The sequence below is a fragment of the Bicyclus anynana genome, chromosome 15 (genome assembly GCF_947172395.1).
Source record: "Bicyclus anynana chromosome 15, ilBicAnyn1.1, whole genome shotgun sequence".
Taxonomy (NCBI): Eukaryota; Metazoa; Arthropoda; class Insecta; order Lepidoptera; family Nymphalidae; genus Bicyclus; species Bicyclus anynana.
The window spans coordinates 317,048-339,643 of record NC_069097.1 but is presented as its reverse complement, the minus strand read 5'-3'; the positions used below and the strand labels follow the sequence as shown (position 1 = coordinate 339,643).

General features: G+C 37.9%; 2 protein-coding genes and 3 non-coding genes across 6 annotated transcripts; 3 read left to right on the top strand and 2 right to left on the bottom strand.

Annotated features, from left to right (window-relative positions):
• Positions 1 to 3,424: 3,424 nt before the first annotated feature.
• Positions 3,425 to 3,498, bottom strand: Trnan-guu (transfer RNA asparagine (anticodon GUU)). The gene has a single exon. It is a non-coding gene; the product is annotated as a tRNA-Asn (tRNA).
• Positions 3,499 to 3,626: 128 nt separating this feature from the next.
• On the top strand, positions 3,627 to 21,929 carry LOC112043413 (BTB/POZ domain-containing protein 19). Of its 2 annotated transcripts, XM_024078814.2 has the most exons (10): positions 3,632 to 4,246; positions 14,505 to 14,661; positions 14,891 to 15,053; positions 18,104 to 18,237; positions 18,585 to 18,744; positions 19,406 to 19,535; positions 19,900 to 19,977; positions 20,308 to 20,425; positions 21,041 to 21,204; positions 21,284 to 21,929. In XM_024078814.2, exons 1-10 carry the CDS (start codon positions 4,068 to 4,070, stop codon positions 21,477 to 21,479), a joined length of 1,479 nt encoding a protein of 492 aa, XP_023934582.1. In that variant the 5' UTR covers positions 3,632 to 4,067; the 3' UTR covers positions 21,480 to 21,929. The 2 variants fall into 2 exon arrangements, with proteins under 2 accessions (XP_052741699.1, XP_023934582.1); XM_052885739.1 differs by lacking the exons at positions 21,041 to 21,204; positions 21,284 to 21,929 and adding an exon at positions 20,891 to 21,034 and having other exon boundaries at positions 3,627 to 4,246.
• On the bottom strand, positions 4,274 to 4,345 carry Trnae-uuc (transfer RNA glutamic acid (anticodon UUC)). The gene has a single exon. It is a non-coding gene; the product is annotated as a tRNA-Glu (tRNA).
• On the top strand, positions 15,102 to 15,173 carry Trnag-ucc (transfer RNA glycine (anticodon UCC)). Its single transcript has one exon. It is a non-coding gene; the product is annotated as a tRNA-Gly (tRNA).
• Positions 15,901 to 16,405, top strand: LOC112043414 (probable small nuclear ribonucleoprotein E). Its single transcript, XM_024078816.2, has one exon. The coding sequence runs from the start codon at positions 15,999 to 16,001 to the stop codon at positions 16,287 to 16,289; it is 291 nt and encodes a 96-aa protein (XP_023934584.1). The 5' UTR covers positions 15,901 to 15,998; the 3' UTR covers positions 16,290 to 16,405.
• Positions 21,930 to 22,596: the final 667 nt, after the last annotated feature.

Sequence of the window (22,596 nt, the reverse complement as noted above, 5' to 3'; positions counted from 1 at the left end):
TAAGACTCTTCACGGATTCCGTATGCACCTTGGGACGTAGGCTTGGATTTCGCCAGACATTGCTAGTGGTTTTATGTTACTTCATTAAATTTTTATGATTCTGTTAACGCATATAGTCACTGTATGATTGGGGTATAATAAATATTTTCAGATATAAAATACTAAAACTTTGCCCAATACTTGGTACAATGATTTGCTATATTAATACGTCTTTCTGTATTAAGTTAGGCGGTGGCAAACATGGTGATAATATATTTTTTATGTCACATATTGAAAAATTCTATACTGTGTAAATATAAACAAAATTATCGTACATTTTACTCATACTTCAAAAACTCGCTACAAAATCGTTATTACCTGCCAATTCTAGCTCGTTCGTCGGTCGTGCGGCGCGCTTTGAGCCGCAGATCAAAGCGTACGAGGTTCTATTAGCCCTGATTACAGCGGCGCAGTCGAGGGCCGCTCTCACCCCCACCACGGCGTCGCGCGCATTGTCTGCTGTGACTCTGCGAGGGTTAAGATGCGCTCTAGTGCCGACGCAACTTTAATTAGCTCTGTCAGGTTTGAGGCTTTTACCATTGCTTGTGGTCGTTACAGGTAAGCGCGCCTTTGAGCCGAGTGGATGAGAGGTGCAACGTTAAGTTTGTCGTTGATGTCGAGTGATGTGAAATATGCTCTTGATTATGTACACACGATCAGAACCGGCGTATGGAATGGAAAAACTTCACAATTTCGCCTTAAAGGAAATAATGTTAGTCCCAGCCATTGGACATGTGCGTTGATATAATATCTCAGACAGTTAGTTAGATATCATTTTCTTAATATACATTTGGGAAAAATAATTAAATGCAATATCTTTATCCAATACAATACAATATTTAAGTTAACATAACATATTAGGCTCTTTATTTAATATAAGATGAAGAAGCTCAGCAACTTAGATCGTAGTTGAAATACATATAATGCAGGCATTTGTTATTTAAAAAAAATCAATAATCATGCCCAAATTCTTATAAACATCAAGAATGAATTACCTACCAATTGAATAGTTAATAATATCGGGAGACTCAATAAAGGGGCCACTACGTTCAAACCCACAATCCGTTGATTATTGAACGTTCCTTATCATAACACGTGTTAGCAAACAAGATACCTACCGGTCGAGAAAGGAAATAATCCCTCTATTAAACGTCCGGATTATCAAATGTAAATACAAGGTTTATCATGTGACAGTGATTGATGCTAGCCACATATTTACTTGGGTACCTACTTACCAACGTTAAAATAAAAAATAATATCTATCTGTCTACTATAAAGTGGGCGAGGTTTAATGTACTTAGATATGGAGGTTACGCTGATAAAAATATATTGAATATAATAATAGACGAAGACTAATTAACTAAAGAGAGAATAATAAAGAGACTCAAGAGACGCAATAAGGTTTCAAAAGACATATTTTTTGTACCGTATAAGCCGAAAGCTGAAGCCCAGATATTCTATACTTCTAAGACTGGTCAGATTAAATAGTGAAATACGTGATAATTGAACAGAACTCTATGGATTTTCAGTTCAATAAAATAATCATAAACTCACCTACTGACCACCAGAATGCACACACTATACTATTTCGTAGCAATTGGGCCACACCGCCCTACTTTCCCTGAAATTCATCAAGACATAACATAATCATCGCATAAATCGGTGCAACATAAGCATTACAATCGAAGCACAACGATAGACATTAGCCTTGGTCGATAAATATAGAAAAAGAAACAAATAGGGTAACTCCATGCCGTTAGCGCGTCAGCGGCACACAAACAAACCGAAGGAATTATTGTCCAAACTATATCCCGTTATTTAGTGGAACCTGTGAAAGCCAATAACGTATTGTGACTTTACAGAAAACCAGATGAGAGACCGTATAGCTGTCAGCGAGCCCGTCTGGGAGCAATACAGGCGTATGCACAAATAAACACATTCAAATATTATTGCACAACAAATGTATATAACTAAAATACGATAGTGAACTCAACATCCCTATTTATAAGAAACAAAATTCATTTTCAGTTTTGGTGGTAAGTATTCGTTCCAATTTCTTAAAAGTATCTAGGATAAAAACATAAATTCTAACTCGTGGTAATAATTTTGATCTGTAATAGATATTTTAGGGTAATTTCTTTGAGATATTACAGTTGTAAAATAATGAAATTTATATATTTTACAGGCTGAAATTTAATAATATAGTATCGTTTTATTTCTGGATGTATATCTTGGTTGCGAAAGCAAACAAGGTAACGTAATACAATTTAATTATTTACTCGTAGTTAGGTAGGTAGATACAACGTTCCACTCTGAATTTTAACTTTACCTTACTTTGGGTACTTAACAAATTAATTATTTGAATGGATGACAAAGATGCATTAAAATATTGTATATTTTATAGACAATAGATTATCAAAAGTAATTACGTTTATCTACCCACTTTTTAATTATTTATAATGTCGCAGATTATTAATTTCTCTATTCTGAGTGCCTACTACACTAACTTGTTTTAAATGTTAAATGAATTACTGAAAATCGTTATATTTGTACTTAATAATAAGATAAATGTATTAACTTATTTATCAAAGTAATAAATGATCTATCACATGGGAAACTCACATAAGTCTAGTAAGGATAGGAAGCGCTCAAGACTGACAGCTCGGAAATTGCGAACCGTGCACGGGCAGGAGTTCGAACACGCGAATCAGCCGACAAGCTGCTCACGATATAATATGCGAACACGACTACCTACCTATTAAAATAATTATTATTCTTTTTAAAATATCGAATTCAATAAATAATAGATAGACATCACCCAGTTGTTGTAAGGCGAAGAAGGCAGCGTATATTAGTACTTTATATTTTATCGATAACTACACCCACGTAATTAAAATGGCAGTGCACATCACTAATACACTAAAACTATAAAATAATAAATTTTCATGCCATTTCATTTCATTTCAATTTTCATTTCATTTTACTAAGTTAACCCAATAGTCACAAAACAGGCCATCAAATTAATCAAGAATTAGGACAGGTAAATTAGTTCTTCCAAGAGTATATATCCCTGCAAATAAGTTGAACCAAAATGGCAGTTGTCTTTGCAGGCACAATAATAAAAAGATGTGTCAGTGTAAAAAAGTTCTTTAACAACTACATATAAATAATGTAGTAGATTTTTCACATCAATGTAGTTTTTTTTATATTTATTAATCCTTTATGTAAAATTACTTTATACCTACGCCATGATAGGATGTGATTCTTAAATGTAATTTAATTTTAAAAACTACAATCACAATTTTCATAAAGCTACACTGGGAAATAAAAATATTAATTTTTAAATTGTCCATAGTACAAATATACAAAATAATTTCAAAAAATACGCCCCCGGGTGGGCTCGAACCACCAACCTTTCGGTTAACAGCCGAACGCGCTAGCCAATTGCGCCACGGAGGCACTTGTAGAAACGGTCAAAAATGTGTAACACATCTTTCAACCATAAAGACAAAGACAGCGATATCCATCGAACCGCATTTTACCTGAGAAAAACATAAACCAGTTTTAAACCTTTATAACCGTACTCAAACTCAACACACGGGCCTGTAACATCGACACAGAGGCAAAAATGCCTATAGATTGTCTATAGCTCAGTTTGTAATTGGAAAACGTGGTACAAATTGAAATTTGATGTTTCGTACGAAGCTTAGGCAAGTTTATTTGAGGTTATGTTGATAACTTAAACTCAGCTTCTACCTATATCAAGTTATTAGTGAATTATAAATAAAAATTAGATTAAATGTTGTCGAGAAACTGAGAATTAGTTACATGAAAGTGACAGAAGTGACTAATGTACTGAGATAGAATAGTTTGTGTCAATTTAGTGTTTTATGTGGATAATTATAGGGATTTGTTTTGCTTACACGTAATAAACAGTGAAGTGAACAAAAAGTCCAGTGATAAAAAATGAAAAACTAGCGAACTTGGACGATATAATTGTGAAGTTTTACAAGACTTACTTAGTCACAATGGCGAATAGAGTTAGTAATAACTGCTGCAGTGGAGTGTCTGCCGAACGCGCGGGCTTACCTGGACTCCTACGAGATCTGCAAAGACTCTCGGAAGACCAGGATTCCGCTGACATAGTGTTCGTTCTTGGTACGGCGGAAGAAAAAGTCTACGCACACAAAATTATACTTTATGCCAGGTAAGTACTTAAATTAAGAAAAAAGATTTCCCGTACCGGGAATCGAACCCGAGCCTCCTGGGTGAAAGCCAGGTATCCTAGCCACTAGACCATACGGGATGTGGTTAAAGTTGTAAAAATAATAAACATATTCTTAAAATTAAATTAGTTGCATTTTAAAAATAATTAATATTTTTGATATAAGTCTGCAAAGCATGTAATTTACAAGACTTATGTGTAATGAATACATAATAAAAAGAGTTTGAAAATGTGATTCAATTGTATAGGAAAGAAGCAAGTAAAGGATAACAACGTGCATACTAGTACCATCTAGTGTCGGTAAGAAAAAGTATAGCTATTGGACAACCACCGCTAGATGGCGCATTACCATTAACTAAATTATATTAGAGTATACGTTACATATTAGAAATCAACACGTGAAAAACATTTAAATATAATTACATACACTAATTATTTAATAAATAATAAAAATAACTTTTACTTTATAGATAAACACGATGTAGAAAGCATAAGTAAAATTATAGGCTACTCTAGGTAGTCGGTACTCAATTCAGAAACCCGCCAACTCGCATGGAGCACGTGGTGGGTCAGCCCTTCATATCCTCCTCTATAAGAAGGGAGGCCTGGCCCTGTAGGCCTGATGTGGGCCGTTAAAATAGTCATTTATCATCACCATTATCAGCATAATGGTGATGATGAATGACTCAGGTCAGGAATGTAGGACTTATTTAACGGTATAGAACGGTTGTAATGAGAAAACTCCTCCTTTTTTGAAGTCCTTTATAAAACTATGAATCAAAAAGTAAAGAATACAAACAAACCTGCGCCCAAAAACCTATATTAGTTTCTTCGTATTTGAATAACATTACTCTCTGTAACATATTGTGTTCTGTCCAATGAAGGGTAGAAAATCGAGTTACTACTAACTAAAGTTATGCTCAAACTTGGACAAGAGTATGTAGCTAAAGAATTGTAAGAATATTGGAAATATAACCAGCTTTTACTTTCAGCCAAGTTTTACCGCACTTTGTGGACGGTTGATATACGGTATGAGTTGTGAAAATGTACCAACTACCATTTCGGTAGCTTTTGTTAATGTATTTTTTTACTTTGTGATTTATTGGAGTTATTTTCAACGGTTCTTATGGCTTCCTATAAATGTACTCCTTTTCATTTATTATGTTCTTACTACTAGTTAGTAAGTTTGCTGTCGGGTATGTATAAATTTAACTTCAGATCTGAAATAGTTGAAATTAATAGTTTATAAAATCGGCGGAAATCAATATTTCTCAAAGGGACGATTTTTGTGCCAGCATCCTTTTTCACTCGTACCTTCTTTCATGAAAATAATAGAAAAATCTGTTATCTTAGATTTAAACCAAATTGATCCTTCACTTTGTGATGGTTCGAGAGCTAATTTATTTCGAGTAGCGATTTTCGAGTCAGAAATTCTTTTATTGATTGTCTTTCATTATTTTGAATTTAATTATGAATATTGGAAAGTTTTGGTATTTTCGTTGCAGACTGAATACTAGTAGTATACTCGTGTACTCGTGTACTAGTATACTCGTGTCAAGCTCTGCAATGTTACCACCCTTAATTTTGTTTATGAACTCGCAAACGACGTTACAAATTCGTCAAGCGGCGGCAACACATCGCGGCGCCATCAATCACCTCCCCCTCCCGCCGCGCCGCGCCCCCCTCCCCCTGTAATTAAGTCTGGAATGATCCCTATAGCTGACGGATTACAGGCCACATTATGAAGTTGCTAATTAGTTCATTATCAGGATAATCATCATAGTATCTCTTTGAATCGCAGCCTGTACGCAGCATATCGATTTCATAGTAACGAGCAGACTTTTAATAATTTTTAATTTTAAAAATGAACATACCTACACATCAAAAGGTTGTAAATTGGCAACACTGCATTGTCAATCGTGCTTGCAATAACTTGAAGACGATGGAAATTATTCAACTACCCCTGACTGGTTTCTAAGATACGTTGAAGACTACGATACAATAAAGATACAATAAATGTTTAAATTAAATCAATACAGTTGTATCACTGAGCTATTGCCAATCACCTGCATACTGAACCTATTTAGACATTATAAATTCGAAAATTAATCCGTATTGAGAAATATGGCTGAACGGTAAACGATACAAGCTCAAAAGTAACGCACACACACCAGAGCAAAAAGTCCAGTAAAGTAATTTAATAATTGAACTATACTAATTACGTTCAGTTAAAGTTAAAACAGTTTGATATTTACATAAATATTTGTTGCCCAAACAAAGCCGCGATTTGCATGCCGAGCCCGCGACTTGCACCACTTGCTCCCAAAAAGTATTTAAACCGACTCAAAGCCACCAAAACCGTCGCACGCTACAAACTGAACCAGGTTTAATGTTTCCTTCAATTAATTGCACTGAACTTTTAACAAACCAGTCATTCTTTTGCGAAGCATAAAATTCCGAATTCAAATACAAACAAGTAGCTAGTCAACAATTTGGATGAAATGACGACTTTTGTGTCAGAAATTCGTTCATCTTAATAGAAAATTGTTCATTTCTGTGATTCAATTGGCACGATTTTCATCATATCCCCGAATTGCTAAAAATCTCGTCTTTTCACTTTAATCTTTCCACTATCAGAGTGAAGCCTTACAGTAAATGAATTGATCATAATTACTGGTTAAATTATCTCATACCGCGTAAACTTAAAATTAAGACTATGATGTCAAGTAATTCATAATTACACGTCTAATATTCAAGCAGATAATTTAAAGTTTGTACGTGAAACTTGGAATGACATCAAGTCACGAAGTTGTACGAGGTAGTTGAAACTTCTAAACGCAAATATTAAAGCGATGGCTTCCGCCATTGCAGTCGACGTCACGACGTGTCGCGGTGAGCGACGGTGTTGCCAGCTACCACCTCGGAAATTATAAACAATAAACATCCAACTAATAAATAAACTCATAATAATATTTTGTTTGAGAAACTAGGTGATGTAATACTATTGGGAAAAAACTTAGATTCTGTGCTATCTATTTCCATAAAAATAATCATAATTCAGTTACTTTATTTTGCTTGGTTGTTCCGTTCGAGTTCGGTTGTGACTTTTCAATAATTGCTTACGTAATTAGCGAAATCTTATTACATTTATGATTGAATCAACCAAAAAGTAACTGCTGTAATTTAATCAAATGAAAAGTATATACCTCTAAATGTTACTCAGATACAAAATGATTGAAGAAAATGAATATTACAGAGTGATGTAAGTTATTTAACCGGTAATATCCAGGATGCTAAACGTGGGTAATTTGTACCCGCGCGACAGTGACGGGAGGACAGGAGGCGGCGATGATTGATGGCGCGAACGACACCCGGTCGCAAGTGCCCCCGCACCTCTGTACCAATACTAACTATATAAAGATAACTATGTATAATTTTGGTAAACGACATAAAACTGTCGCCAATAGTTTTCATTGAAACGAAATAATTCTATTGAACTGACCGCAAATATGTTGGTTTCTTTCTTTAAAAAAATATTGGCCATATCTGTTAAATATGACCAATATTACTATTTCTCCAACTAGTCGGACTGTATTAGGAGTGGGTAAGACATTAGTCCAACGGGGCGGATCGAACCACCACCCCTCGGTGATAAGTTTACTCTTTACCTACCTTTGAACTGTTGAGGTTTGTTTGTATGTCAGTCATTTGAATAACTAATTTTATAATAATCAAATGGTATGAATGAATCTATTAAAATCATAGTAGGTAGTCAGTTTATTTCTAAAACAATCTAAATTTATTTCAGCTTCGCGACTAGCTGAGTTATGCAGTGATTTAGGTTCGTCTGCGGGTCTCCTCATTTCTGATTCGATCACGTAGGAAAACTCCAACTGACTGACTTTGAGCCTTTTAATAAGGAGGCCTACAGTTAGCGACCAAGTCTCGGATCTTCTGATCTCGGACTTTCGTCTTCAGGCCTTGAGAAATTTCGGATTTCTGTTCTGTCACTTTTTCAGGTACCTAATTAAATGAAATTACATTGTACAATCAATTGCTGCCGAACATATCAGATTGTCCTAAGCAAATAGGCGAAAAACTTCACTCAAATAGCAAAAGACAATGTAGAACTATTCGTTGAATCTATGCAACCCTTTGAGACTATGATGATAAGTAGACAGAAAAAACTCACAGTATAGGTACATCATCGATCAGTATAAGACGTTAAACATAATTTGTATCGGCAGACGTTGCTGGCCAAGATTGATGACGCGCGACACCGAGAGGAGTGTCGCGACACAATCTGCATTATTGCGATTAATCGCGTCGCGGTGTCGTCTGCGGTGTCGCCTGACAGCGCGACATTAATCAAGTGTCCTCAAACTCGGTATTACTGATACTTGAGCCGCCATGTTTGCATTTGGAAATTGTTTTCCGATTAATAGGTTTTCAAGTTGATAATTAAACTTTACCAGAACATTTATAATTTAATTAACGATTGCAAAACCTAAGAACAATATCCTACAGACAAAAAATAGTCATTCGATATTTCATAATAAATACTCTCTGTAACTATCTTAGAATTATGGGATAGCACATTTATGGCAATAATTAAGTGCCTAAATTTACGCAAAGAGTTTTATTTTTACTTCAGTATTCTTACTGTTAAAGATATGTTTTACTTACATGCTATCTGTTGTTTATAATTTAAAGAATTTTATAGACAAAAAAAGTGCCTTACTGAACAGATTGGTTCGAGTATTTTATCAATTGCAAGTAATTTTACCCTGTTAAGTAATTTCTGAAAGGGTAATTCACAGTCTACAACCGAGTGAAAGGGGGTAATCTGTGCAAGGCTGGCAACACTGTAATTTGGTCCATTCAGCGACGTAGGCGCTTCAAATTATAGCTCTGTTGTCTAATCAACACTGTTCAGCGTTTATTTGACGGCGATTATATCCATTGAAAATTACAGTTTCATTGACAATAATATCTACTTCAACATGATCAGCTTCAACAAGCAATATAGAAATTTAAAACGCATGAAACAAAAATTCATATAAGTAATAATTATTTCTAAGTTAGCCTGCGGTCTCGCCTGGTGTTGTGACGATGCAGTATTATGGTAGCGGGACTACTTGGAAGAGATATAAGTTTAGTTATCCTCTGGTAGTTTTACGTCGCTTCACACTGTGTGGTTGTGAACACAACATTTCATCATCATCATCATCATATCAGCCAATGGACGTCCACTGCAGGACATAGGCCTTTTGTAGCGACTTCCAAACATCACGATGAGCCACCTGCATCCAGCGAATACCTGCGACTCGCTGGATGTCGTCAGTCCACCTGGGGGACCGCAACGTCCATCAGCTCTTCGAATTATGTGCCCCGCCCATTGCCACTTCAGCTTCGCAACTCATTGACTTTGACTCGTTGGCTATGTCGGTGACTTTGTTTTTTCTGCGGATCTCCACATTTCTCTGATCTTTCTTCAACATTTATTGTTTCAAAAGGACAACATTTCACTTATTTGAAACTTAAATACAATAAATAATAATAATAAAATTTAAATACTGAGTACATATAAATTTGTCACAAGAAGATACAACATTAGCTGTGAATATTCTCGAATGGTTAAAAGCGTAGGTAAACAACAGGCTTCGAACACCAAACCATAAGTACACAGTAAAGTAGAAGTATTTTAAAACTCATAAACAAGTAAATTTAACAACGTTCAACCAGTTAATGAGCCGTCGAAAGCACGCGAAATACATTGTGCGGTTCCGACATTGCTAACCGCACGGCTGAGGAGTTGCGATGGCGCCCGGGATGACAAAATGTACACTTTCACAACTAAAACATTTTGTTTTATTAGTTATAGCTTGGCAATTTCGTTCGTAACATTCCCGATGGTCCGCGCGGGCCGTGGGGCGTGTAGCGATGAATGATGCACCTCACTTCACCGCATGCACGATTTCACACCCGCGCAGTCTTTCCCCCGTCGCCCGCATATCATAGTTATCAATGAACTTGCCAGACTCTCGCTAGCTCCTTAAAGGTATCTAATTATTTTGTTAATAAAATAATAGTTTGCTAACTATTGGAAGTGATATGACTCTGATCTATAATCTCTGATGGACTTTTAACTTTAGATCAGTGAAAACGGTCTCTAACAGTGGATGGAAACAGAAAAGAAAATAGTATAGAAGCTTTAAAATTTTCCAAAGGTTGCACATGATATTTCACGAAAAATCTTCTGAAATAAAAGAGGAAACCCAGAGGAAACCGAATAATACTTCGTCACGCGATGGAAAGTTAGCTTAATTTCTGTTAACTGTTAAACAGGCATGCAAGCGATTGAACGATCCGGCTCGTTGACTTATACAAAGTTTATTAATATGAAAGTTGTTTAGTTACAAGCTATTTAAACAATTGCTTAAAGCATCCAGGCTATGGAGTACTAGAGACATACAAACAAAAAAAGCAACCAACACGATATTTAAAGCAATTTCAAGATCGCATTAAAAATTCTTCTATTTTAATTTTATATGTAATTTTATTCAGTTTATTTTTCTTATAAAAAAAGAGTATTTGCAAAATGTTTAAATATTGTGACCAATGAGGGGAATGAGGACACACGCAAAACAATTAGGGATACCAATACTACAGAGGTACATGAGTAAGTGGTACAGGAGGTACTAAATTCTAATCGAAAATATAGAGATATTTGCCACGGAATTTAATATTTGCTACGTAACACTTTTTAATAACGTGATACTACGTAGTAATAGAGCTACGCACCGACCTTTAGTACCTATTTTTTTGTATAGATATTGTCGTCGTTTCTTGAAGAGGGCTCAAGCTGTTAGTTGTTTCTGTATTGCAGGTACAAAGGTAAGTCGGAACACTTAGTCTCAGTGCTTGTTTGAAGCTGATAAAAGTCTGCTAAGTTTGCAGAGCGGGCGCCGCCTCCTTCGCTAACGACGCAGCATCTTTAAACTTCCTTCCTTTCGCGTAAAACTGTGAGCTGGCTCTCACTTGCATGTTTCCTATAATTTCTTACCTAAGACTCTGTCTGTAACATGCGAGTAGATACTCAAGGTTTGTAATCCGTCAGTAAGTTACTTTATAAAGTTACTAGCTGACACCGCGCGTTTATACCCACGTGGCTCCCGTTTCCGTAGGAATACAGGGATAATATAACCTATAGCCTTCCTTGATAAATAGGCAAAGACATACTGCCAAGCGATTTAGCGTTCCGGTATGATGCCGCGTAGAAACCGAAAGGGGTGTTGATATTTATCCTACTCCTTACAAGTTAGCCCGTTTCCATCTTAGATTGCATCATCACTTATCATCAGGTGAGATTGTAGTCGAGGGTTAACTTGTATCCAAAGAAAAAAAAACAGTCTTAATTTTTTTAGAACTCAGTAATTATATTCCGTACAAAACCAAGAACATAATATCTACGTAAGTAGGTAATTGTAAGAGGTCTGGCAGTGTACGTCCGTCGTTAGTGCTAGGTACTTATTTATTTTACTACCAAATAAAATAGCTACTCGTAGAGCCTTCTTTTGGAATAATTAAAGGATTAGGTTGAGTTACGCAAGAACATATATACTTACTCAATATCTACCAAACTTGATTGAAAATCTTGAAAATCTCTAATAACATACCTACAATGATAACTTTCGTAGTCTACAGTTTCTATTTTTTATAGTAATATAAGTACTCCAGACTTCCAGGATACTCAATGGGTAATGGAAACTCGATAATCTTTCAGTTGAAGAGGAGTTGAGTAACTCGCAGCCTGCAAGTGAAGTTTGCTCGTGCCGCCTTTCATAACTCTCCTTTAACTTCTTTACAAGTACAAGCTAAGAGAAGCCAAGATACAGATAAGTATCAGATACATATTTGTATTTTTAATCTTACAGATAAGTATTTAGACTTATCTGTATCATGAAGAAAAATTTTTAACTTAAATCAACCCTCCCGTATGTGTAACGGGCGGATGATCTAAGTTGAAAATCGTAGCGCATAATTAGTGGTGAGCACTTCATATTACGTGTAAAAATGCAATTCCTATCTGGGAATCATAAACAAATAAAATTTTAAGTTTTATTGTATGTCTAGTGCCTACTTTAGTTTACACTGGTGCAGTGTCCACACCAACGCATTGTAGGGCGATTTCTTAGTGAATGTGCCTTGTGCGTGGTCTAGTGGTCAGCCAAAGTGGTGTCGGATCATCAGGTCCTGGAGTCTTAAATTACACCATTGTGTATTTACTTACCTATAGCACGTTAACCCGAACATCCCCCGAACATTCACGTTAACCTAATAATGATGGTTACAGAGTTGAGCGTTAGCGCCTTCGACCTGTCCAATTGCACTAGAGCAGCGCGGTGGGCTTGAATACGAAATCCCCTCTCTTTTAAGTAATCTACTTACTACTAATACTACTACTGCTACTACTAATACGTATACTAAGCATATCAGGGAGTTTTCAGTATCAGGGAGGAAAAAAATCCCTCCCGACTTCTGCCGGCGAGTCGGCAGGGCATGTCTGACTTGTTCGGATTAAAAATAACCTCCCCGTTACTCCGTGTTCAGCATGGAAACTTAGCATTTCATCGTGTGTATTCAGTACCTAGCTTGATGGAGCTTAATCCGGGAAACTCTCAGTGTCGCAGGGAGGAGCGCAGGACAAGAAAGACAAGAGTAATGGATCGCGGCATAGGTTGGGGCAATCAATTAACCTCCCGACCGCCGCCCCTGTCATTAATCATGGCCAGCTCTATCCCGCCGTAATTAATAATGTCGAGATACTCCGACACCTACTTACTTGTGTCATTTTCTCGATTACAGGAAATCAAGTAATAGGTTGGAATATTTGGACGAAATAAACCAGGATAAGGGAATGCCTATATCTATACTAACCTTATAAAGCTGAAGAGTTTGATTGTTTAAACGCGCTAACCTCAGGAACCTCATTTGTCGATAAAGGCTATAAGCTATATATTATCACCGTGTTCCTACGAGAACGGAAACCACACGGGTGAAACCGCGCGGCGTGAACTATCTAATTATAAAATGGCAGGTGTACCTTGGTTTGCGATATTATAAACGGTACGCCTGGTTCTCAGTTGGTTTTCTTCTAACTTCTAGAGCTATTTTTATTTTCTTTTATTTCGGGGAAGAGTTTTTTAATCAACTTCTTTCACTATTTTACCATAGAACCGCCACTGTAATGGTATCGCAGGTACGATGTCGTGTAGAAACCGAAAGGGGTGTAGATTTTCATCCTCCTCCTAACAAATTAGCCCGCTTCCATCTTAGATTGCACCACTACTTACTTAGGCAAATGAAAATGATTCGCATTAAGGTAGGATAGTGAATGCACTTCGAGCTTCCGTTTCCCTGCCTACACCGTAAGAGTATCTTGACGTCAAGTAATACTATGCACCTTCTAACCAAGCACATGGTTAATAAGTAATATGAATATAATTTCACACAGCTGGATCATTTGTTTTGCATCATTAAGGAGTAGATGTATGATTACGTATCTACTTAATTAAATATATGGATGTATTGTGCCAACTGCCAGTATGCACAGTAGTCACTAGTCTGTGTCTATTATTATCTTGCCATAGTATTTTCATATCAAAAAAATGAAAGTTACTTAGTATTGGATTTAATATTAAAGCGATTTTCAAACTACAATTAAAACTATGCGCAGAATGCAGATCATCGTCATCATCACTATCAGCTGATAATGAGCTGCCAATGGATCAGCATATGCCTCTTGCATGGACTTACAAACAGAACGGTTTCGAGCCGCCAGCATCCAGCGGCTCCCTGCAACACGCTTGATGTCCTCGGTCCGTACACGACGTCATTGTAATGCTATACAGAGTATTTCAAATAAACATTTCTTGAACCTAGGGGGAAACGCATCTCGATAGGAACACGTTCGCTCAGATATCGCCCATATTATTGGGCGTATACGATCCAATTTTTTGAATTTAAAGACACCGCTTATATAACGTACTTAAAGAGGTACATTTCCCAAAAGGACTTGGGTGGAACTTAGGTGCATAAGTAAATTAGATAAGTAGCTATAACATTTCACTTTGTCAGTCTTCTCTACAAAAAATATCTGCTGGCGAAAATAAGAAAAGATGATATTTAAAAGACAAATTGAAATAGTAATTAATGATTATTATTTTTCTTCTAATAGGTGCAAAAGTTTTCAAAACACAAAACGCGGAGAAGTTTGTCGCATCCCAGGGTGTACTATAACGCCATCTGTTGGCACGCAGCCCACGCCGATACGTATGCCACATGTTCAGCCTGAAACATTTCGACTTTTTATACAGTACGTTTACACCGGAAAGGTAATTAATTTCATATTTATTTTTTAACACAATAATTTTGTACCTAAATTGATTTAGAATGTGTTTTTCTTAAACTACAAACAAAATTGGTAAACTAATATTACTTCTAACAGCGCCACCTATTGTCGAATAGATGCACATCATAATATTAAAACACAAAAGTGTTAAAAAAATGAAATCAGTTAATAACATAAATATAACTTTATCATTTTGTTAATTTGTTTTACAGCTGTTACTCCATGACTCAGGAGTGTTTGAAATGATGACGCTAGCAGCAGATTTAGGAGTAGAAGACCTTCGTGCCGCTTGTGAAGACCATGTTACTTCTACTTTAAGCGTGGAAAGTGCATGCACTTTGCTTGCTGCTGCTATGGAAATTCAAGATAGGCCAGGTAACTGTGATTTTATTATGTAACATAATTTCAACTCTCAGGTCATCGGCGATGGTGGTGTAATGGTCAGCATAGTTGCCTTCCAAGCAGTTGATCCGGGTTCGATTCCCGGCCATCGCACAGTTTTTGCTTTTTTCTTTTAATATATTTGTTTAGAAGGTAATTGTTTTTTTTTTATGTTGGTAAAACTCAAAATGGAATCAATTTAAAGTGTACTACTGTACTGGGTTTGATAGATTTCATTATATAATAATAGCGTTTTAGCACGTCCCCCCTTGGTTTTTTTATTATTTTAGCATTTTATTGTCTATTTTTGTTTTTTTTTAATAATAATGCATTTATTAATATAGGTAGCTATTCTAGCCATTATATTCTAATATATCATTATTAATGATACATGTATCCTAATGCCACAACGAAGTAATCCAAAATAATACCTACTTAAAAATATTATAGGTACCTAAAAATTTTTAGTGTTTAAAATATTTTCTACAAAATTTAAAACGTTTAGCTTGATCATGACCTCGAGGCTCGAAAAATGGAAAAAAATTTAAAAAATCAGTCAATTTATTTCTTTGTAAACAGCTCCGAGTTCTACTAAGCTTAATATGCCGCCCCCAATCTTTATGTTTGATTGTTGTCGAACAGGTTTTACGCTGCTGCTTCTGTAATAATAAAATTAAAAAGAAAATATATTAATTTATTGAAAATCATATCATAAGTCATCAGTGTTATAAATTCAAACTTGAATAGTCCATTTTTTGTCTATGCCCACTCATTTACAATGATTTTGAATCTGCTGAGTTTGACATCTACTTTCTTTAATCTACTGTGTTCGTTGTCTATGACTATTTTTGACGTAATCGAGAAAAACGACGCCGGTTTGGCTTTGGCGGCTTTTGTTTTATTGAATTTATAGTTTTCGTAAAAGATCACAACTTTAAAATGGCTTACAAAGGCCCCCCGAAAGTGCAAAAGGTGATGGTACAACCCATCAACCTTATCTTCAGATATCTGCAGAACAGGAGCCGTGTGCAAATTTGGCTGTACGAAAATGTGAACTTGAGGATCGAGGGACACATCGTAGGATTCGACGAATACATGAACATTGTGTTGGATGAGGCCGAAGAAGTGCACATGAAAACGAAAAACCGCAAGCAGATCGGACGTATTATGATGAAAGGAGACAACATAACGCTTATTCAAAATGTCAACCCAAACGCGACGACTGTGTGAAATTAGGTTAAAATCTAAACATTCCTAGTTAATAAGTGTGACGGTCTGCGTTTGTGACTTGTGACGGTGTCTCGGTCGTAATCTAATCTAATTTTTCATTAAAACTTAAGATCAAACATTGGCTTTTATTTTATAACCTCAAACTCAAACATATTCTAAACTTACCCTTAGATGTACTACAAGTTTAGAACATGAATTATTTTGACAACTAAACATAATATAAAGTATTAGTGGCCTTAAATGCAAGTTAAAAAGATAATTTAAGTAATTTGTATGATTAGCTAATTTTAAAAGCCAAGTTGTATGTCAGTTATACATTGTAATGATAGGTTCTCTTGTGTTAGCTGTAAGAGATCTATGGCTCTTTGTAGAACAGTACATTGGTGTAAAGGACATTGATGGCTAGAACTTATTTTATATAAATGCTTAAGAACTGTTTGATCTTGTGCTATTCTACCATGACGTACATACATGACTGCGAGGCAGGCTATGTCGTCAATAGTTCTCAGATGCGTTCTAAACTGTTTAGTTCCTCTTTTCTTATATGCACTGCTAAGATGTGGAATGCACAATCTGTTTTCCCCACCACCTAAAATATTATAAAGAATATAGTTAAGTAAAAGTTAAGAGTGAATAGGCATCTTCTAGGCAAGTACAATCCACTGTAGGCTGCATCATCGCTTGCCATCAGGCATGATTGCAGCTTAGCTTATACAATAAAAAATGTTAGTCAAACCACATTAAAAATCAATTTTTGAATTGTTCAATTCTATTAACACACACAAACAGAAAGAGTTCTACATTCCTTGTAACATTTGTAACTTTATATGATAGTGTGATACGAGGTAGTGGGATAGTAATACTGCTTTAGTGTTGAGTTATTAAATTGTAAAGTGTTCAGAAACACCTGAGTTCTGTGTCTATGTGTGCTCTTAAATCCTCTGAGATTCATTAGGTTGGTGGTAAAGGGGTCAGACTCATCACTGAGAAGTTGTAGTGTGATCCCCGCCAGCTAGGTTATTGTTGTACCCAGGTAACAAAAAAACGAAAAAAGGTCCTAACAATTCAGGCAGCAATTAAAAACATTCAATGAAATTGTTCAAATGTAACGAACAAGTAAGATGTAGAATCCAGAAGTATAATACCTAGAACAGGTTAAGCAAGTTACTGGATTACATACAGCAGTGACACTTTGGTAAGTTGAACTTCACATGAAAATAATATGCTGAGTTAGATACAGTTCCAAATTTGTTTGTGGGGCTTGGATTTTAATTGGATGTTCAAGTAGCAAAATTATTTACACAAAATTATTCACATTTATGATAGACAGGTGTGAACAGCTTCATATTTAATGTTCTGCACTGGGACGTCAGATTAAAATTCAAGACCAATAACCAACAAATGGGAAAATGTCCCTAGAGAGTTTATATAATAGTGTTTGTTACCCATCTCAGGAAGGGTCTGAATCAATGGGTGATAAAGAGAGCTAAGATAGGAGTCATTGGATTATATCAGAAATGAGGAAATCTGCAGATGAAAGTTACTGGCACATTGAGTTGTATAACTAATTATTGAGGGCAGGATGCCACGTCCGTGCAGTCCTCGGGTGCTGAAATAGTAATCTTAGACTAGACAGCAAACAGTTAGGTGACCAATGACATCACAGCAAGCAGTGTTAGCTACTGGATGTGGCTCAACACTTGTCTGATTGTCTTGGAATGTACTAGAGACCAATATCAATAGCTGTGGACGTTTATCAGCTTTTTATAATCTCTAGTTTTATGTACCACACTGTCCTTTTGCTTAACTTGCAGGTGGTAAGAGTGCCTCGTCGTTCATGGAGCGCTGCATCTCTTTTGTGGGAGACAATGCTGCCGACTGCATCAAGACCAACGCCTTCCTCAACCTGCCCAAGGAAGCTCTCATCAAGCTGATATCATCAGATTTTGTTAGTATTTAATTATAAATATGCCTTTTAAAATATATGCATGCCTTCTTACATATTATAACTTACACTCTGTAACCTATGCTTATTTAATGTGTTACCTATCTATCTATACTTCTATACTTAATATTATAAAGAGGAAAGATTTTATAGTTTGTTCGTCTGTTTGCATTGAATAGGCTCCGAAACTACTGGGCCGATTTGGAAAGTTTCATCAATGCTGGAAAACTACACAATTCCCAGGTGCTATACAGGCTATATCTTATCCTCGTATTCCTACGGAAACGGGAACTAACGGGTCAACATCTGCATAAATTAGGTATAAATAAAATATTTGGTGGTTCTTCCAGCTGAGTTTAGAAGAGGAGGAGGTGTGGCGCTGCGCGCTGGCGTGGGCCAAGCAGCGCGCCGGCGTGACGCAGCCCACGGCGCACTGGACGGAGGAGGAGCGCGCGCGCGTGTGCCACCACCTCGCGCCGCTCATGCAGCACGTGCGCCTGCTGCTCATCGGTGAGTGTACCGCGCACTGGACGGAGGAGGAGCGCGCGCGCGTGTGCCATCACCTCGCGCCGCTCATGCAGCACGTGCGCCTGCTGCTCATCGGTGAGTGTACCGCGCACTGGACGGAGGAGGAGCGCGCGCGCGTGTGCCACCACCTCGCGCCGCTCATGCAGCACGTGCGCCTGCTGCTCATCGGTGAGTGTACCGCGCACTGGACGGAGGAGGAGCGCGCGCGCGTGTGCCATCACCTCGCGCCGCTCATGCAGCACGTGCGCCTGCTGCTCATCGGTGAGTGTACCGCGCACTGGACGGAGGAGGTGCGCGCGCGCGTGTGCCACCACCTCGCGCCGCTCATGCAGCACGTGCGCCTGCTGCTCATCGGTGAGTGTACCGCGCACTGGACGGAGGAGGAGCGTGTGCCACCACCTCGCGCCGCTCATGCAGCACGTGCGCCTGCTGCTCATCGGTGAGTGTACCGCGCACTGGACGGAGGAGGAGCGCGCGCGCATGTACTGGCAGGACTGGCTCGACGGGCCTTAGTCCTGAGCTCAGAATAATATGACATTGAAAGAACATCCACCGGAAGATTTTTCTGAATTTGCCTCGGGCCGCATACTACGGGATGGTATAATGATGCCATGACATTTGACAGTCACGTTCCCTGTTGCAGACAGCTCGGTGTTCGCGGAGGAGGTGGAGCCGACGGGCGCGGTGCCCATGGAGCTGTCGCTGGAGCGCTACCGGCGCGCCGCGCTGCACGCCGCGCCGCGCCCCGACCACGACAAGCGCACGCAGCCACGGTGACCACCACTCTACCACTCGCTGCCCGTGTCGTGGGCCTTACGCACACTTTCCGTCAGACATTCATTTATTTACTAACGCACATTCAAAATTCTGCGTTTCTACACGATATACACGATGACTGTAAATTGTAATAAGAATGATGGAAAGTGATGGTGATCATTCCTAACTCTAAATCTAAATTATATTACAAATTAAAAATGTTACTGTATTACTATTATTCAATGATAAAAGTAATAGAAATATGTTTATAGTTATCAGCATACTTAGTAGTGTACCAGTGGTGGAGGCTGCACGCCACTGATGTGCACAGTGCACAGAGTGAACTGCTATCAAGGCACTAATAGCGACATCTGGTGGCAGGTTGTCGGTCAACGTGTTCACGGGCTCCGTGATCCTGCAGCAAGACAAGAGCGCCTTCCACTCGCTCATCAACAGCTGGTGAGCTTACTAATGTACTTTCCAAGGAAAGTCCACTTCTTATGCTAATTAAATAGACTATTGCTCGCTGATTTTGTCAGAGTTACAACGAAAACCTAAAAAAAAAATATTTTTTCGTAATCTACTCAACATGAAACCTTCATGTTGAGTAGATTACGAAATGAGGATTCGAAAAAATACGATCGAAATTCGACTTCGCTTCATTGCACAAAAAACACTCGGGCTACGATGGCCCCCATTACATGACAGTGACATAAATAACTATTGTGAGTAGAATTTTCCTTTGTGAAAAGCAACTTGCCAACAAAATGAAATGGCACCTTGCGGCAGGTGCGGGTCTCCCAAGCAGTCGTGGCGGCTGGTGTTCCGCGCCTCCACACACGGCTACACCGCGCAGGCCTTTCACTCGCACTGCGACGGCGTGGCGCCCGTGCTGCTGCTGGCTCAGGTAAGAAAGAAAGAAAAAAAAACACGATTGTGCTTGTAGGTCATAGGACTAAAACTTAAACATAGGAAGAAAACTTTATCAAAAAAATTCAGTGCCATCTATGACTCTCAGGCATAACTGCATTGCAATAAGTTCTTGAAAAGTACAAAAAGGGATTGTTTCCAAGTTCTCTAAGAACGCCATCTACTGGTAGTTTAAAATAACAAAACACTGTTTAACTATACCTGTAGATGGCAGCACTTATCACCCGATTACAATATTTATAACTCGTTCTCCTCAAGTCAAGCAATCGTAGTGAATTTTATGTCAAGAACGTTTATTTCAAAATTGTGACACAAACAAGCCATATAGACAGTAAGCACTATTGCATTGTCTGATGCCTCAACCAGCTGGGCAATTCAATACCAAAACTCAAACACCACTGCCATGTTTGGCCTACTTCATTTCCTACCTCTTGTGTTCCAGCTTCTTTTGTGGCTGAGGCTGCTAACCTCAGTGGTCAGTTCCTGTGTAGTTACAAAATGGAAATTGTTCGTACCTGCCCTAGTTTAGAACATTGTGCACCCCACTACACGAGAGATGATGGGTAGCACGCTTTACACGAGTCTGTGTCAGCTGGCGCGCGGCCCCGTCGTGGGCGGGTTCTGCTCGGCGGCGTGGGCGGCGGGCGGTGCGGGCGGCTACGTGCCGGCCGAGCGCGCCTTCCTCTTCTCCCTGGGCGACGCGCCGCAGCGACACCCGCTCGTCAAGAAGGCCTTCGCGCTGTGCTACCACCCCGAGTGAGTACAGCACCTACACGTGCCACATGTCATGAGATGATGATGAACGATTGTTGAACTTACGAATGGTTGTCCTCAGCTGCGGGCCGATCTTCGGCGCGGGCGCGGACCTGCTGCTGGCCAACAACTGCCACGCCAACAGCGACAGCTACAGCAACCTGCACTCGTACGGCGACGCGGCCGCGCCCGCCTCGCCCACCGCGCCCGCCTCGCTCGCGCCCGACTACAACTTCACCGTGCGCGACTACGAGATCTTCACGCTCAACCACAACTGATGACAACTGACAACAACTGACCACAAACACATGACAATGTTTCTTAGTACGTAAACTACCTACTTGTACAGGCCTAAAATGCACGCTAAAAACTATCGCGATAATTTTGTCTACATAACGCTCTATGTCGTGTGTTTTTAATAATTTATGTATCCGTTCTGGCTCATATTGTGCAAACAACAAGCTTGATACAAATAACATTTCAGTTAGTAACCGACAGCAGAGATGTAAAGGATAGATACCAAGTTTCATATCAATTCAATATTAGTGCATACAGGGCCGAAACAAGTTGTATATTCAGACACGCAAGATGTGCCAACAAACGTAATGATGTATTACCTACAGTTTTTAGTTATAATTTAGAGTAGATATTTCATTTAATAACGTATTAATAGAGAAACTTCAAACTATACTTGTATTAAGAAATAATAAACATCTTGTAAACTTTCATTCTAGTGTTTTTCGTTTTGAAACTCCGATTAACTTTATCATCTACATTTACATTTTTAAACACTTTATCCCAACGATTATTTCATTTTTATCTATACTATGCACAAAAATTAAGGGAGCAAAAAAAAAATCCAAATTTTTGGGGGATTTTCAACAGGCTGTAACTTATACAAAAATGGTCGTACAGCAAAAAAATAAAAAGCAAATTGTAGCTCTAAGTGTATAGTTTTTGGATCTGAGTTTGAAATTTTTTTTTTGAAAATATTTTTCGAGTAATCATAAGAAAACCACCGAAAAAAAAATTTCGAAATTTTTTTGGGTTTTTTTTTAATCTACGGACGTGAAAAAAATTTTTTCGACTCAACCTCCATATGGACCGGATAGCTTGTTTATTCAGATTTAATTTAGTTTTTTTTAAATCTCGATACGAGCATTTCTCGCTGAGATATCGATGTTTGAATGGAAAAGATCATTTTGTCTTTGATTACGAAAATTAAGAATTTCGCTCTGAAAATGTCATAATTTTTAACAAAAATGAAAAAAATTTTTTTTTTTAATTTTTCTCTCAATTCTGTATTAGTGACTTGAAAAATTAAAGAAAAAAAAAATTATTACATTTTCAGAGCGAAATTCTTGCTCCTTTAATTTTTTAAAAAATTCGATCAAG

What these genes read in the sequence shown, in the direction of transcription:
- LOC112043413 (XM_024078814.2), top strand. Translation starts at nt 4,068, where the DNA reads ATGGCGAATAGAGTTAGTAATAACTGCTGCAGTGGAGTGTCTGCCGAA. An exon ending in AAAATTATACTTTATGCCAG is followed by an intron (nt 4,247 to 14,504) that starts GTAAGTACTTAA and finishes TTCTTCTAATAG; the next exon opens with GTGCAAAAGTTTTCAAAACA. An exon ending in GACAAGCGCACGCAGCCACG is followed by an intron (nt 19,536 to 19,899) that starts GTGACCACCACT and finishes ATCTGGTGGCAG; the next exon opens with GTTGTCGGTCAACGTGTTCA.
- LOC112043414 (XM_024078816.2), top strand. Translation starts at nt 15,999, where the DNA reads ATGGCTTACAAAGGCCCCCCGAAAGTGCAAAAGGTGATGGTACAACCC.